Below are 17,925 nucleotides of genomic sequence, written 5' to 3' on the forward strand. Positions count from 1 at the left end.
GTGTGCAGGCTCCTGGTGTGAACAGAGTCAGTGTGCAGGCTCCTGGTGTGAACAGTGTCAGTGTGCAGGCACCTGGTGTGAACAGAGTCGGTGTGCAGGCACCTGGCGTGAACAGTGTCAGTGTACAGGAACATGGTGTGAACAGAGTCAGTATACAGGATCCTGGTGTGAACAGAGACAGTGTGCAGGAACCTGGTGTGAACAGAGTCAGTGTGCAGGCTCCTGGTGTGAACAGAGTCAGTGTGCAGGATCCTGGTCTGAACAGAGTCAATGGACAGGCTCCTGGTGTGAACAGTGTCAGTGTGCAGGATCGTGGTGTGAACAGAGTCAGTATGCAGGAACCTGGTGTGAACAGTGTCAGTGTACAGGAACCTAGTGTGAACAAAGTCAGTGTGCAGGATCTGGTGTGAATAGTGTCAGTGTGCAGGCACCCGATGTGAACAGAGTCAGTGTGCAGGATCCTGGTGTGAACAGAGTCAGTATGCAGGCTCCTGGTGTGAACACTGTCAGTGTACCGGACCCTGGTGTGAACAGAGTCAGTGTGCAGGCTCCTGGTGTGAACAGTGTCAGTGTACAGGAATCTGGTGTGAACAGAGTCAGTGTGCAGGAACCTGGTGTGAACAGAGTCAGTGTGCAGGTTCCTGGTGTGAACAGAGTCAGTGTGCAGGCTCCTGGTGTGAACAGAGTCAGTGTGCAGGATCCTGGTGTGAACACTGTCAGTGTACAGAACCCTGGTGTGAACAGTCAGTGTGCAGGCTCCTGGTTTGAACAGAGTCAGTGTGCAGGAACCTGGTGTGAACAGAGTCAGTGTGCAGGCTGCTCCAGTGTGAACAGCAACAGTACAGAGGCTTCTCGTACGATTCGAGTGAGCTTGAGCCCAGTGTGAACAGGAAGAGTGTACAGGACCGAGTGTGCACAGTGCCCGCTGCAGTGATCTGGGGACACAGGTATCTGCAGAGTCCGTCTCAAAATTCAACAAAACAGGAGCTGCCTCCTGTGTTTATAGATCAGACCCTTGGACTGACTTCAGAGAAGCTCCATTCCATCTCTCATCTCTCATACCATGAAGTCAATATTGCTGTCCTCATTTCGGAAATATTCCATCAGCTTCTCAAACCGCACCTTCTCTCCGCAGACCTGGAGGAACACAGTGAGATTCGGCAAAGTTGTTATAATCATCTTTCGGTAACTTGTCGACATGAATTGCTCTGGGTTTATAGATGAGGAGAATACTCTCCATTTGGCCACTTGTAACATTTCGTAAGCAACTTCCAAAACAGAGTTGGATAAATATCTCAAAAGGAAAGAGGAATTGAGATTATAGTTAAAGGCCTGGGGAGTGGAAAACACTTCCTCAAGAGATGACACAGACCTTCGGTTCCAGAAAACTCTCTGGAATGAGTGCCAACCAATCAGCCCATCGAGCTGAATCTCACCACAGTACATGGAGAGCTGCCTCAGACACCCCCTCCCTCACCTCCTGCAAGAACTCACTGAGTTTGTGTTTAGATTTATATAGCATCCTACCACATCCTCAGGATGTTCCAAGTCACTTTAAATCTACTGGATTAGTTTTGAAGTGTAGTCACTATTATATACATGGGAGAAACATCTTGGTCTCAGCATTACCCCCCCTCCCCCACCAGCAGCATGTCCTGCATTAATGAAACAGATATACTCATGCCTCTTTACTCCTGAATTTTCTGTCTTTGTTGGCTTGGACATTGATAGGGCAGGCGATAGCCTCATGGTATGATCGCTCGATGGTTAATCCAGAGGTAACATTCTGGGGAGCTGGGTCAATCCAGAGGTAATGTTCTGGGGACCTTGGTCAATCCAGAGGTAATGTTCTGGGGACCTTGGTCAATCCAGAGGTAATGTTGTGGGGACCTGGGTCAATCCAGAGGTAATGTTGTGGGGACCTTGGTCAATCCAGAGGTAATGTTCTGGGGAGCTGGGTCAATCCAGAGGTAATGTTGTGGGGACCTGGGTCAATCCAGAGGTAATGTTGTGGGGACCTGGGTCAATCCAGAGGTAATGTTCTGGGGAGCTGGGTCAATCCAGAGGTAATGTTCTGGGGACCTGGGTTTGAATCATGCCATGGCAGATGTTGGCACTAAAATTCAATTTTTAAAAATCTGGAATTAGGAGTCTAATGATAGCCATGAACGCATTGTCAGGAAAGACCCACTGGTTCAATAAAGTCGTTTAAGAAAAGGAACTGCCATCCTCACCTGGTCTGGACTACACGTGACTCCAGACCCACAGCAATGTGGTTAACTCCAAAGTGCCCTCTAGGATGGGCAGTAAATGCTGGCCTCGCCAGCGATGCCCCAAGATTGAATTTTTTTAAAAAAAGGTGTCATTGATTTATTAAAGCAGAGGTCTTTTGAAGTACTAGGCTTTTACTAAAACATCACTTTCTCATTCAAGCAGATGGAGTTGCTGCACAAATTTCAGGGATTTTAATAATGTGTACAAAAAGGGAATAACTGCATAGCAAATCTCAAATGTAGCCGTTAATTCAGACCACTGTAAATTTCAGGTGAAACAAGGGAGAATTGGTGAGTGGTTTAACTCTTGAGTTTAATGTGCGTGGAAGTTTTTCTTAGCCCTCTGCCTTCTGTGCACCTGCATCAAGCAGAACAGGAACTGAGAATATCGGTGAAAGCAGAAGTGCAAACACTGATGATGAGATGGTCAGAGAGTAGTAGGCCCCAAGGAATTCCCTGCCTGCAACAGTAGTAGACTCGCCAACTTTAATGGCATTTAAATGGTCATTGGATAGGCATATGGACGAGAAATGGAATAGTGTAGGTTAGATGGGCTTCAGATTGGTTTCACAGGTCGGCGCAACATTGAGGACCGAAGGGCCTGTACTGCGCTGTAATGTTCTATGTTCTATGTACAGGATAACACACTGACACATTAATCCATCCTTCCTTTCAATCCAAACATCCTCAATACTGTGCTCCTTTCAATATCAGTTTACAAGACCTACTTCTGGAGCTGTTGTAACTAAAGATACTTTAAACAAAAGAATTAAAAGGCTTTCAGCGTCAAAAATGCAGACTTTTCATCTTAGGAAGAGAAGTTTGAGGACATTTGATAGTCATGAAGGATGATGGTGAGGTAATTTAGGAATAATTATTCTTAGTCCTTAGTGAATCAACAACCTGAGTTGATGTGGAGCAATCATGTTTTGCTAAATTCAGATATTTCGCTGTGAGAAACTCGAAAGGCTGGAACAGAATTTGATCTAGAGGCACCCTGCTCCCAGAATTCACTGCTGCAGCCACCAGTTGGTCAACAGTCAACCACTGAGGACTATAGAGGGAAACAGCATCGATGAAGTAACTGACGGGAGGTCCCCTCCATTTAGCATGTACCTGGAGACATGGCGCGTACAAGTCACAGATTCTTTTACCAATTTGGAAACTTGATTAATTTGGGGCTACTTTACCATTTGGATCATGGAGAGACCAATTTAGGTTTAAGGTCTGTGCTGGAATAAAATTGCATTTCTTTTTATATATATTCCTGCTTTTTTTCCCCTAGAAAATTATCTTTCCTTCTATCTTCTTAGTTATTTGTATGTTATAGCGTCACTTCTATAATCATTTGTAACTGTTTTGTTCTCATTATGCTCAATAAATTGTTGCTTTTACATATTCCTGAGGATTATCACTCACTTCTGTTCTGTCCAGAGTACAGCTTTGAAATGAAGTGAACTGAGAAGAACCTTTCCTGATATCGTATGGAACTTGAGCAGGGGGTGAGTGGTAGTGGGTAACAGAGACACATTGGCATCGCTATTGGTCAGCACAGAATGGCACTGTTATTGACCATTCATCATTGCCCATCCTAAGTTGGTTAGATGAGGAGGAAGAGATGTTAAAGAGATAACAATTATCTCTTTAACGTCAGGGAACTACTGTTCAGATTTAAACAAGGACTATGTACCACACAACATGGAATCGGGTTGTGAGATTTGGCTGAATGTCGCTTTGAATACCCCAGTCCCTGCCTCAAACAACACCTTGCATTTATAACTTCAGCAAAATAAGATATCAGAGCAGTGCCATTCACCAAATTCTGACACCTACGCACAGATTAGGGCCTGTCCTCTCTCCCCCTCCTCTTTGCTGTATATTCCATGCTATTCTTCTGAAGGTGTTTAATTCAGTAATATTTTCTATTTTATCCAGTCAATGAGTGGAGTTGTAACTCTAATGATAGCAATAAACATGAAAGCATTTGTTTAACTCGGACAAACTGAACAACGACCGAACTGATGAATAGCTTGGCACTCACATTCCTTCAGACTCATTATGCTTCTAGGCACCATTATTTACTGAAGCTAATCTATTTTTGTCAAGTTTCCTTGGATACCCTTCACAATGAGGACTTGCAAGTGAGGGGCCACCACTTTGTGTGAAGCTGTTCCAGAGACGCTGGGCATAGATGGAAAACTGTTCTACAAACAATGGCCAGTGGAGGGCACTGTTGTTCATTGTTAATAAATGTATGTTGACCAATAGCAATTGCTGATAAGTTGTTGGTATTGCCAAAGTGACCATGCTCTCATTTTTCTCTTCATATTACAGGCAAATGTACATTTATTTATTGAACATCTATTGCTGTTCAGTGACCAAGGGAACAAAGCTCTTACAACAATCAAAAAACACTTGGCTTCCCTGCTTAGGTACAGAGAACACAGAAAATAGGAGCAGGAATGGGCCAATCAGTCCCTTGAACCTTTTCTGTAGTTGAGCTAGATCATGGCTGATCTTCTGTCTCGACACAAGAATTCCTGCTCAGGTAGATGGGATAGTGAAGAAGGTGGAGAAAGTGAGGACTGCAGATGCTGGAGATCAGAGCTGAAAATGTGTTGCTGGAAAAGCGCAGCAGGTCAGGCACTTGGATGCTGCCTGACATAGTGAAGAAGGTGTTTGGTATGCTTTCCTTTATTCGTCAGAGTATTGAGTACAGGAGTTGGGAAGTCATGTTGCGGCTGTACAGGACATTGGTTAGAATGTTGCATGTAATTCTGGTCTCCTTCCTATCAGAAGGATGTTGTGACACTTGAAAGGGTTCAGAAAAGATTTACAAGGATGTTGCCAGGGTTGGAGGATTTGAGCTATAGGGAGAGGCTGAACAGGCTGGGGCTGTTTTCCCTGGCGCATCGGAGGCTGAGAGGTGACCTTATAGAGTTTATAAAATCATGAGGGGGATGGATAGGATAAATAGACAAAGTCTGTTCCTTGGGGTGGGAGAGTCCAGAACTAGAGAGAGAGAGATTTAGGGTGAGACGGGAAAGATATAAAAGAGACCTAAGGGGCACATTTTTCACGCAGAGGGTCGTACATGGATGGAATGAGCTGCCAGAGGAATTGGTGGAGCCTGGAACAATTGCAACATTTAAAAGTCATTTGGATGGGTATATGAATAGGAAGGGTTTGGAGGGATATGGGCCGGGTGCTGGCAGGTGGGACTAGATTGGGTTGGGATATCTGGTTGGTATGGATGGGTTGGACCAAAGGGTCTGTTTCCGTGCTGTCTTCTCCAGGACTCTATCTTTAATAATGAGAAATCTGTTGCTTTCTGTCCTGAATATACTCAGTGACTAAGCCTCTGCAGCCCTCTGTGGTAAAGCGTTTCAAAGGTTCACCATCCTCTGAATGAAGACATTCCTCCCCTTTTTAGCATCCCCCAGGAGGAGAGATGTCCTCTCCCGCCCTGTAGGCGTTTTGCATATTTCAATGAGGGCTTACTGTATTCTTTTAAGTTGGAGCATTCTCCTCACTGGCTCCCCATGGGACAATCCCACCATCTCAGCAATTAGTCTGGTGAGCCCTTGTTGAACTCACTCAATGGCAAGTATGTCCTTCTTTAGGTAAGGAGACCAAAGCTGTACACAATGCTCCAGATATGGCCTCAACAATTTTCTGTATAACTGCAGCAAGAACCTCAATACTCCTGTTCTCAAATCCTTTTCCAATAAAGGACAAAATATTGTTTGTACTTTTAACTGTTTGTTGTATCTGCATGTTAGCTTTCAGTGACTCATTAACAAAGACAATCATGTCCCTTTGCACCTAACTCTCACCATTTAAGAAATACTCTGCATTTCTGTTTTTTTCTGCAAAAATGCATAACTTCACATTTATCTCCATCTCCCATGTACTTACCCATCCACTAATCCTGTCTATATCCATTAAAGCCTCTTGGCACCCTCCTTACAACTCATATTTCCACCTAGTTTTCAGACATCAGCAAACATTTAGTTCCCACACGGAAGGTATTGATCCAAGCACTTATCCATGCTGTTCCCACTAGTCACAGACTACCAACCTGAGAATCATCATTTATTCCTGTTCTCTGTTTTGTGTATGTTAACTGGTTCTCAAATTGTGCCACTATGTTACCCTCAATCTCATGTGCTTTGATTTTCTTTCCTAACCTCTTGCCTAGCACCTCATTAGAAGCTTTCTGAAAATTCAAATAACCACAACCATTGGTCTCCCTCCCGCAACTCTCATCTATTCTACCATTATCTTCTCAAAAAAACTCCAGAAGTCTTGTCAAATATCATTTTCTCTTCATGAATCCATGTTGACACTGCCCAATCCTGCCAAAATTTTCTAAGTGACTTTTTAATCTTTTTCTCGGCCAACATATATACGTCAAGGTTAAAAGTCACACCTCACGTAAAAATGTACATTGCAGTCACGGGATCAACTCTAATGCCTTTTGTTCATTTTCTAATTTTCTTACTGGAAATTTGCAATATCTAATTTCCAATACACTACATGTTGCTATAGGAAAGGGAAATGCAGATGAAGCTAACCATTATTGTGGGATCTGTCTTGTGAATTAAATCGACTCCACCCTCCTCTCAGGCCTATCACTTTCACCCCCACCTTCATCTACCTGTTGAATTCCCAGCTATCTTCCCCCCACCCCCAGCCCCACCCCCCTTCCATTTATCTCTCAGCCTCCTTGGGCCACTCCCTCATTCTTGATGAAGAGCTTATGCTTGCAAAGTCGTCTCTCCTGCTCCTCAGATGCTATCTGACCCGCTGTGCTTTTCCAGCACCACACTTTTTGCCTCCGATCTCCAACATCCACAGTTCCTCACTTTCTTCCAATATTCCCCAGCAGCAGGACTTACAGCATAGTAAACCCATGCTCTTCCGAGAGATCCTGACTCGCAGTTAGGAATCTGAAGTGATAAATGGAGCTTAGTGATCCCCCAATCATTGGATCTGATCCAGGCTTTGCAGTCCTACCCTCAACCAGCTGCGAATATTTGTGGACAACTAAATAACTCATTGGAAGTGAAGGCTTCATAAATATCCCCAGCCTCAAAAATGGGTGAGCTCAGCACATCAGTGCAAACAGACAAGGCAGTTGAAAGCTTCTTAATCCAGAAATGCCAAGTGAATGTTCCATCTCAGCCTCCTCCTGCAGTCATTAGCATCACAGACACCAGTTTTCACCCAATTCAATTCACTCTACATGATAACAGAAACTGGTTTTAAGCACTGGGTGCAACAAAGACTATGGATCCCGACACCATTCCGGCAATAGCACTGAAGACTTGTGCTCCAGAACTTGACGCTCCCGTAGCCAAGCTGTTCCAGTTCAGTTACAACACTGGGCAAATCTACCCCACAATGAGGAAATTTGTCCAGGTATGTCCTGCACACAAAAATCAGGACAAATTTAACTCTTCCAATTACCATCCCATCAGACTACTCTTGATCATCAGTAACATGATTGAAGGTGTCATCAACAGTGCTATCAAACAGCTCTGGCTCAGTAATAACCGGCTCAGTGATGCCCAGTTTGGGTTCTGCCAGGGCCACTCAGCTCCTGACCTCATTGCAATCTTAGTTCAAACATGGAACAAAGCACTCAACTCAATAGGTGAAGGGAGAGTGACTCCCCTTAACGTTAAGGCAGTAATACCAAGTGTTGCATCAAGGAGTCCTAGCAAAACTATGAGGGGTGGGGAGAGGGGGACTGTCCGCTGGTTGAAGTCATACCTAGCGTGAAGTACGATGGTTGTGGGTGTTGGAAGTCGGTCACTCAGCTCCAGGACATCTCTGAAGGAGTTCCTCAGCCCAACAATCTTCAACAGCTTAATCAATTATCTTCTCTCCGCTAACATATCACAAATGGGGATGTTCGCTTATCATTTTACAATGTTCAGCATGATTCATGACTTCTGAGATGTTGAAGATGTCTGTGTTCAAATGCAACAAGACCTGAACAATATTCAGTCTTGGGCTAACAAGAGACTAGTAACATTCATAACATGCCCTTGCTAAGTAGTGACCATCTCCAAATAAGAGAGAATTGAACCATCATCCTTAACATTCAGTGGTATCACCAGTCCTTCTCAAGGGCAATTAGGGATGGGCAATACACACTGGCCTAGCAAGTGACCCCCTGTCCTGTCCTGTGACCCCCTGTCCTGTTTGTGGGTGGCACGGTGGCACAGTGGTTAGCACTGCTGCCTCACAGCGCCTGAGACCTGGGTTCAATTCCTGCCTCAGGCGACTGACTGTGTGGAGTTAGCACGTTCTCCCCGTGTCTGCGTGGGTTTCCTCCGGGTGCTCCGGTTTCCTCCCACAGTCCAAAGATGTGCAGGGTCAGGTGAATTGGCCATACTAAATTGCCCGTAGTGTTAGGTAAGGGGTAAATGTAGGGGTATGGGTGGGTTTCGCTTCGGCGGGTCGGTGTGGACTTGTTGGGCCGAAGGGCCTGTTTCCACACTGTAATATAATCTAATCTAATCTAAAAATGACTAAGTGTTGGCAAAAACTCAGGAATCAGTTCAGAAAATTGGCAGGTTGAAACGATTAAAGAGTTTTTCTGAACAGATGAATTAGGGTGGGTTAAATGGCTTTCCTCATCAGCGTCTACATTGTCATTAATGTGAAACACCCAGTATCACTGCCTAAAACAAACTACAAAAATGACAGGTGCTTTACTGTAAATATCAGGGGAACTGAAGCACTTAGTATGAAGTGTTGGACAGATCTACATTGTTCAAATTAGGCTGAGATGAACTTGATTTATCATCAGAGAAAATACAGTGCAACAGAATTTTTTATCTCCACAACTCCCTGACTAAGCTGCTATGCAACTGTGTTATATTATCAATCACAGTAACAGAAAGAAAGATAAAGTTATCAATCTCTCTGAGAATGTCTAAGTCATCACAAATAACAAAATCATCAATGTGTACCAGGTTCTGTATAGGTTTTATTTGCTTAGAAAGAAGAAACATGATCTACATTTGGAATTAGTCCTATTCTGTCAGCCTCAAGCATTTCCAACACAGTCATCAGCTCCAACTCCCTTTATATTGCTGTGGATCCAATCACCCTAACAGAATATGTTTAGCTGCTGGTCACAAACATTCCTCTTCAACCGTTTGATTGACTGGAGAAAACTGCATGTGAACAGTCAAGGTAACAAAGCCAAGTTGTGAAAAAGTAAGATAAAAGGAGTAAGAGGAAGAGGGGAATAAGACTGGGAAATAGGGAAATAGTGATTCAGGAATGCCAGGATTGGTTTTTGAAAGCAGGCAGATCATAGCAGGTTGGGGAATGGGACAGGTTTAGGGAAATTTAGACTGGTGCAGTGCACTTTGATCCCTATATATGATTCCTATATACAGCCAGCCAACTCAACACATTTTTAATAGGTAGCAGGTCAGAATAAAGTTACTATGTTCACTCATTTAATATAAATGGATTATTGCAGAGGAATTTCTGACAAGTGCAGTAATGCATTGATGCTGGATACACTGAGAATAATTTCAGCTAGCAACATTGGAGCCATGCAGAGCACAGTGGCAATCATGATATCACTATCAGAACGAGAAGATTTCGGTCATTATAGCTTTCTGATATCGCAGGTTTATGGAAACTTGGCAGAGGTTTGCTGCATTTAGTCAGTTGCCTGATGTGAGGAGCCTGAGGAATTAGTAAAAACTCCAGAATTGTTTTCAGACACCTTTTATAATTTGAAACAGATTGATAAACATGGACAGCAGACGAGATCATCAATGGCTTTTCCAACTGATTGCACACTTCTGAATGGAAAGCACAAGAAAAAAGACTTGAACTGAGTTGTAACACCCATCCCTCCATCTGGAAATGTAACACCCATCCTTTCATGCAGAGTGTTTATGGGAGAGAATGGAACAGTTTGCTGAGAACAGTTCCGGTCCCTTCCTGCTGTGACAAGAAACAGGGACAATCCTCCAGTGTCGTTAACTTGTCAAACTCAGTTTATGACCTCTATCAACTGCCCCAGTCTCTCTAATTGTCTGAAAGGGCATGCTCCTGTTAGGATGTGACCCACGGGCTGTTTAAGTGCTCTGCACCTCGCCCAGACGTTCAGTTTTCAAGCATGGGCTTGAACTGTTCAACTCTCCAACATCCAACTCCCTCTCCAGCCCTGATCATTAAATCCCTATCTACACACCTTAGCTGTCCTTTGATTCCCCAGATTTTGGACAGGTCACTGAGGGTGCATTGTTAGTATTAATTTTATCAAACATAAACAGTATAGACAGGAACAGGCCCTTCAGCCCGCAATGTTTTGTTGAACATGACACCAACTTAAAGTAATCCCTTTTGCCTGCACTTGGTCCATATCCCTCCATTCCGTGCATATTAATGTGATTATCTAAAAGTCCCTTAAACACCTTTATGGTATCTGCTTCCACTACTAACCCTGGCAGAGCATTCCCAACTCCTATCATTCTTGTATAAAAGAACTTGCCCCTCACACCTCCTTTGAACATTCCCCCTCTCACTTTAAATGCATGTCACCTAGTACTGGGCAATTCAACTCTGGGAAAAAGATCCTACTGTCAACCCTAGCTATTAAAGATGGCTAGAATCCTAGAGCAGAGATGCACTGCTGAGGCTGTATGAGGCTATGGGCTGACCATATTTGGAATATTGTGAGCAGTTTTGGGCCCTGCATATCAGAAAGGATGTGCTTGCCTTGGAGGGAGTCCAGAGGAGGTTTACTAGAAAATTACTGGGAATGAAGGGCTTGTCATATGACAAAACGTTGAGGACTCTGGGTCGCTATTCAATGGAGTTTAGAAGGATGAGGGGGATCTGATTGAAATTTATAGAATAATGAGAGGTCTAGATAGTGTGAACATGGAGACGATGTTTCCACTAGTAGGAGAGACTGGGACCAAGGGCAGACACTCAGTGTGAAGGGATGACCTTTTAGAATGGAGATAAAGCGGAACTCCTTCAGCCAGAGAGTGGCAAATCTGTGGAACTCATTGCCACAGAAGGCTGTGGAGGCCAAGATATTGAGTGTATTCAAGACAGAGATGGACAGGTTCTTCATTGGTGAGGGGGTCAAGAGTTACGGTGAGGAGGCAGGCTGAGAAACATATCAGCCATGATCGAACGGTGGAGCAGACTCAATGGGCTTGAATGGCATAATTCTGCTCCTACCTTTTATGGTCTTACAATGTCCTTGAGGGGAAGAAATCTGCCGTTCTGGTTTACAGATCCACAGCGATGCAGTAGATTCTAAGCTGCCCTCTTAAATGGCCAAGCAAGCCACTCAGTTCAACTGAAGTCAGGGATGGTCAAGGAATACAACCAGTGTTGCCCGCATTTCAAGAACAGATACAGAAGTGAAGAAAAGAATGTCGCTGTACACAAAATCGTGGCTGAATGAACCTAGTAACTGTCACTTCACTCACTGCGAGCTCTAGTCATGGATGGGAAGCGGTTTGTGGATTTTTGATGTGATTTGAAGCTGTATAACTGTGAGTGTCATTAAGTGCCAGCTCTGTAAAGGGACATTGTGAAAGCAAAGTCACTCAACCAAGACATTCTATTTAGTTTATCTGGGAAATGGCCAAGAGCAGGTTTGTTCATGGATTGTAGCAACTCTGATCTCCAGAGAGAGACTCACTTTTTATTTCATTAAAGTGCCAGCTGTTAGATTATTTGCCAAGAGGCATTTCAAACACAGTCAGTTCTGAGGCTGCAGCAACTTTTGCACCCTACCCCCCCCACAGAGTCACTGTGTCCTAGGGAGCGCCGGATGGAAATCCACACGTGGTAACAAGCACGGGCAAGCAGCCCAGAAGGAAAATGTGGAAATAACTGGTACTGATCCAGGCTGGAGCTCCTTTTGAAGGTATAGAAGACCAGTTTGGACGATTACCAGTTTTGCTGCTGCAGACGTTACGTGGATAAGCAGAATTCCCACCTGTTAACAGCGACTAATTCTAACGTAACAGGACCGCATGCAGATGTCAAATGTTGGCAGAAGGCTCATTCCAGAGGTCAGAGGCCAAGGGAAAAGATTGACCTGGCGGCCTGGGACAGTTCTCACAGCAGAGGGACGGGAATGCAGATTGGGTGGGTGATGCACCGGCTCCACAGCTGACTAGATGCTCATCATTCCAACCACTGACTGACTGCAACGGGGGCAACTGGAACTGAGAGACTGCAAAAGCAATGCACCCACTAATGAGCTGAAACCGTGCGTGATAGGCACCAGAAGACCTGAAAGATCTCTGCTTCATTTTCTTGTCTTTGGCATCTACAGATTGAAATTCCTGCCAGAATGTACAACGGCTAATAAATGTTTGTGAATCCCACAAGTGCTGCACAAAGCAACGGGCTTGCTGGTAGAATTCGATCTGCCCTCTCCAACATTATAAGTTTCAGCAAAGCAGGTTTTACATAATTGCATGTGGACAGACAAAAAGGTCACAATGAAAAAAGATCCCTTACACATCTTCTGGGGGATGAGGGGGAAAATACTCATCCAAGCCAAAGTTTTAAATTCTTTCACAGGACGTGGACATCATTTCCTGGGTAAGCATTCAATGCACATCCCTAATTTGAATAATAGAATCCCTATAGTGTGGAAGCAGGCCATTCATGTCTACACCAATCCTCTGAAGAGCACCCCACCCAATTCCTATAGCCCCATATTTCCCATGGCCAATCCACCTAACCTGCGCATCTTTGGACTGTGGGAGGTTACTGGAAGAAACCCATGTGGACATGGGGAGAATGTGCAAACTCCACACAGACAGTCACCTGAGGGTAGAATTGAACTCTGGTCCCTGGTGCTGTAAGGCAGCAGTGCTAACCACTGAACGACCATGCAGCCCTTGAAGGTGGCATTGAGCTGCCTTCCTGAACTGTTACAGTCTATGTGATGTAGGTAAACCCACAATGCTGTGAGAGACAGAGGTCCAAGATTTTGACAGCAACAAGTGAGGGAACAGAGGTACAGCTCCACATCAGCATGGTGAGCAGTTTGGAGGGGAATATGCCACTTCTCGTTTTCCTAGGCATCCGTTGGCACTTTCCTTCTAGGTGCTTAGAGGTATCAGGCTTGGAAGGTGCTGAAGGAGCCTCATGAAGTTGTTTGAGTACACACTGTGGATGGTGCACACTGTGCATCAGTGGTATAGAGAATAAATGTTTAAAGTGGTGGAAGAAGGGTTGATTAAGGACAGTTGCTTTATCCTGTTGATTTCTTCAGTGTTGTTAGAGCTGCACTCATCCAGGCAAGTATTCCATCACTGTCTGGATTTAGTCTTGGAGTCATAGAGTCCTATAGTATGGAGACAGGCCCTTTGACCCAAAGTGGCCCATGCCGACCATCTACGCTAACCCCATCTCCCTGCACTTGGCCCATATCCTTCTAAACCTTTCCTATCCATGTATTTGTCCAAATGCCTTATAAATGTTGTTAATGTACCCACCTCAACCTCTTTCACTGGAAGCTCATTCCATATGTATACCACCCTCTGTGTAAAAAGGTTGGCCCTCAGGTTCCCTTTTATTCATTCCCTTTTAACCTGAAACTGATGCCCTCAAGTCCTTGATTAAAAAAAGACTGAGTGCATTCACCCTATCCATGCCTCGCATGATCTTATACACCTCTGTAAGGTCCTCCCTCAGTCTCCTTTGCTCTGAAGAAAAACGTCCTAACTTGTCCAACCTCTCCCCATAACTCAGACGACTGAGTCCAGTCAACATCCTTGTAAATTTTTTCTGCACTCTTTCCAGTTTTATAACATCCTTCCTATAACAAGGTGACCGAAACAGAACACAATACTCCAAGTCCAGCCTCACCAACATGTAGGTGGTGGACAGGCTTTGGGGAGTCAGGAGTGGAATTACTCACTACAATATTCCTAGAATGTGAACTTCTTCCATGGTATTTAAATGGTTATTCCAGTTCATTTTCTGATTAATGTTAACATAAAGTTATGAGGAGAAGCTGTTTAGGCTGGGATGTTTTGACTGGAGTGTAGGAGGTTCAGAGGTGACGTTACAGCGGTTTATAAAACCATGAGGGGCAGAGATAAGGTGAATGACAAGTGTCTTTTCCCTAGGGCCGAGATTTCAAGATGAGGGGGCATGTTTTTAAGGTGAGAGGAGAAAGATTTTACAAGGACATGGGGGGGCAACTTTTTTACACAGAGAGTGGTTCGTGTGTGGAATCATTTTCCAGAGGAAGTGATGGTTGCAGGTAGAGTTACAACATCTAAAAGACATTTGGATAAGTGTATGAATAGGAAGGGTTTGGAATGATATGGGGAGAGCATAGGCAGGTGGGACTACTTTAGTCTGGGATTACGTTCGGCATGGATTGGTTGGACCGAAGGGTCTGTTTCCAATCTGTATGATGCCCTGGCCTCGATTTTTGACAGGAGGCACTGAAACACTCAGTGGGGATAACAGAAAATAGGATAGGGTGATTTCTATATTTTCCATGGAGCACTACTGGCAAATTAATGGTGAAAACAACCTCTTTGGGAAGAATTATTCAGCCATACTTAAAAGAACTTGATAGTGTAAAATTGAGGCAGTGCAGTCAAATCAGCCTCCTTTGGACAAGATGGTCAACCTGTTCAAGTGGACACAAAAGGTCCCACGGAACTAGAGAAGGGGCTGACGTTTTCTCCTCAGTGTCTGGCCAATATTTATCTCTTAAGAAATATTAATAAAACAGTTTAAATTTTCATTCCTCCCATTGCTTTTTATAGCAACTTGCAGTGTGCAATTTGCCAACACAATACAAAAGTGACAAAAATCAGACTCCAGCTATTAATCAAGAAGCCCAGGGCATCAATCACAGAAAAGGAAAGTTCATCACGAGTTAAGTCTGCACCACTCTTTCAAGCCAGTTAGTTCCATGGAACCCAACACACTAGTTCCCCTCTCTCTCTCTACTCCTCTCTCCCTGCAGTTCACCCTTCAAGCATTCAAAAGTTGAAATCCAACACCGACTTCCTTAACACGATCAGCATTGATAGTGCAGTATGGAAGGAATCAGCAGCATTGGAGGTCCTGTCTTTTCAATGGGATGTTAAACCATCAGTCTGCTCAGGTGGACATAGACTCATAGAGATGTACAGCATGGAAACAGACCCTTCGGTCCAACCCTTAAAAAATCCCATTGGATTATAGGAAGGGGTGGTACATAATTCAATACTAAACTTACGTAAATAACTTTTCACAATCAATTGTAGGAGCTTTAGGATCTTCCCCACTGACTCAGTATACTAATAGGATTTGCAACGAGAAAGTTGAGAATTACAGGTCCTAGAATTAGGTTTGACCCTGTCAGATAATCACGTTAGTGCACAGACCATGAATCGGAATCACACAGACATCTCAGCACACGTAACAGGGAATACATGGTGACGTTTGCTACCTCTTTGAAGTTCTCAAACGCTGAAAGGATGATGTCATGCCCTCCTCGCACCAGGCACACTGCGGCTAACAGTTCCAACACCAGCGCCTTTGTCCTGCACGAAGAAAACATGTGGCGTTCAGCTCACACTCAATCCCATCAAATAGCCTGCAGGCTCAACAGGCCCCAGATAGACATTTTACCAAGAAGGTTAGGTTAGATTCCCTACAGTGTGGAAATGGGCCCTTTGGCCCAACTAGTCTACACCAACCCTCCGAAGAGTAACCCACCCAGACCCATTCCCCCTAACTAATGCACCTAACTCTACGGGCAATTTAGCATGACCAATTCATCTTTGGACTGTGAGAGGAAACCGGAGCACCCGGAGGAAACCCACACAGACACAGGGAGAATGTGCAAACTCCACACAGGCAGTCACCGGAGGCTGGAATCGAACCCGGGTCCTTGGCGCTGTGAGGCAGCAGTGCTAACCACTGAGCTACTCTGCCACCCCTCAGATAACAGGGTTTTCATAAGTTCGTTTTTTCTGGGGACATGGGCATTCTTGGCAAGGTTGGCATTTATCACCCACATCTATTCTCACAAAGAAACTGGTAGTGAGATAACATGTGATAAAGGCAACCCCATGCTGCTGGTTAGTAACATTGTATTTGAAATTAATTATTATGCATTGACAACATTTTCAATATATGGTCCACTTTTTTTGAACAATTGCTGCACTGTACTTAAATGAACCAAGGTCTGACTGTGGTACCTCCCAGGGTCCTGTGCATGGGCCCAGCTTGGTGGGAATGTTGTTGCTGGGGAATTAGAGGATTTTGACCCAGCGACAATGACAGAACAATGATAGATGTATAAGACAGGTCAGTTTGCCATTTGGGAGAGGAACTTGGAGGGGATAGTATTCCTATGCACCTGCTGGTCTTGTCACTTTGAATGTTGGAGTAGCCTTGAAGCTAGACAGCATTGACATTAATGACTGGGAGGAGCTTGCTACCTGTCATTCAAAATGGCTGCAACTCACCCATCAAGCTGCATTGCTCTTGGACTCCATTTGCCTAATGATGAGGCAGAGGAGCAGCATAGAGTCATAGAATGCACAGAGGCCATTTAGCCCAAAGAGCCCACACTGACCTTCTGAACAGCATTCCATCCAGACCCGGCACCTTCCCCTACCCATTAACCCACATTTCCCATGGCTAAGCCACCCAGTCTGCACATCCCTGAACACTATGGACAATTTAGCATGGTTGGACAACATAACATGCATAGAAAGCAAGCCCTGACAGAGTCACATAACAGTGGAAACACGTGGCTCTGAGAGTTACAAACCTCAAATAAAGGGACAGGTGTACGTGGCTAAAAACAGGAGATTTAGGAGTTGCAAAAGATGTCCTGGCACTTTGCTAATGTACAACCTGGGGATGCAACCACTGCATTATTAGTACTGTTTAAGCTAGTGGATAGGCTGTCAATCAAAAGGAGCAATTTGCCCTCAATAGTACCACGTTGCTTGAGTTGAAGCTGAATGTTTTAATCAACCTTTGTGATGAGTCCCTTAAATGGCATCAATCTTTTCTGATGTCAGGATCTAGGTTTACCACTGGTTTGCTTTGCCAGGTGAAACAATGTAGTTGTGCCCATGGGTGGAAACCCTCAATTGTTATTGGACACAAAGTGTTAATAAGGGGCAGGACACTTTAATTACTCTTTGCACAGAGCGTTGCTAGTTATTAACAAGGACATTGGTTTTAGGTTCAATTCTGGGCTCCATCAGAATTGCAATAACTGTTGCATTATCACAACGCAATTAATCTCAATACCACTGCAATTAGGAGAACTTTTTCTCCCGTAACCAACCTCTGTAGCAGGTAGGACTTGAATCCTGGCCTCCTGCCTTAGAAATAGGAACACTATCACTACATCACAAGGGCCCCCAGTAAGGACAAAAATTCAACAAATTCCCTATCCAGCGACACCTGGAGATACATTGGTGTGAATCAGTAGCTAAATCCAGATAAACTTGCACTGCTAGAATCGCTGTGATTATGATCTTGCTTGATTCTTATTATCTTGAATGCCTTACCTTGCACTTTTATTGTTCAGGCTGAGGGTGATCTCATTCACACACTGCTCATGTTCCATCACCAAGGTGAATCCAGACTAGAGAGA

The 17,925-nt window shown here is 44.3% G+C and overlaps 1 protein-coding gene across 4 annotated transcripts in view; it reads right to left on the reverse strand.

Moving 5' to 3' along the window:
- Positions 1-17,925, reverse strand: part of fmnl1a (formin-like 1a) — a 258,801-nt gene that overhangs the window by 65,195 nt on the left and 175,681 nt on the right. For all 4 annotated transcript variants that reach the window (XM_043675290.1, XM_043675287.1, XM_043675288.1 and 1 more), the window contains exons 9-11: positions 17,840-17,916; positions 15,754-15,847; positions 1,063-1,137 (exon numbers count right to left, since the gene is read on the reverse strand). In XM_043675290.1, coding sequence (XP_043531225.1) covers positions 1,063-1,137; positions 15,754-15,847; positions 17,840-17,916 — 246 coding nt within the window. The remainder of the gene's footprint in view (positions 1-1,062; positions 1,138-15,753; positions 15,848-17,839; positions 17,917-17,925) is intronic.

Source organism: Chiloscyllium plagiosum, chromosome 33 (genome assembly GCF_004010195.1).
Source record: "Chiloscyllium plagiosum isolate BGI_BamShark_2017 chromosome 33, ASM401019v2, whole genome shotgun sequence".
Classification (NCBI taxonomy): domain Eukaryota; kingdom Metazoa; phylum Chordata; class Chondrichthyes; order Orectolobiformes; family Hemiscylliidae; genus Chiloscyllium; species Chiloscyllium plagiosum.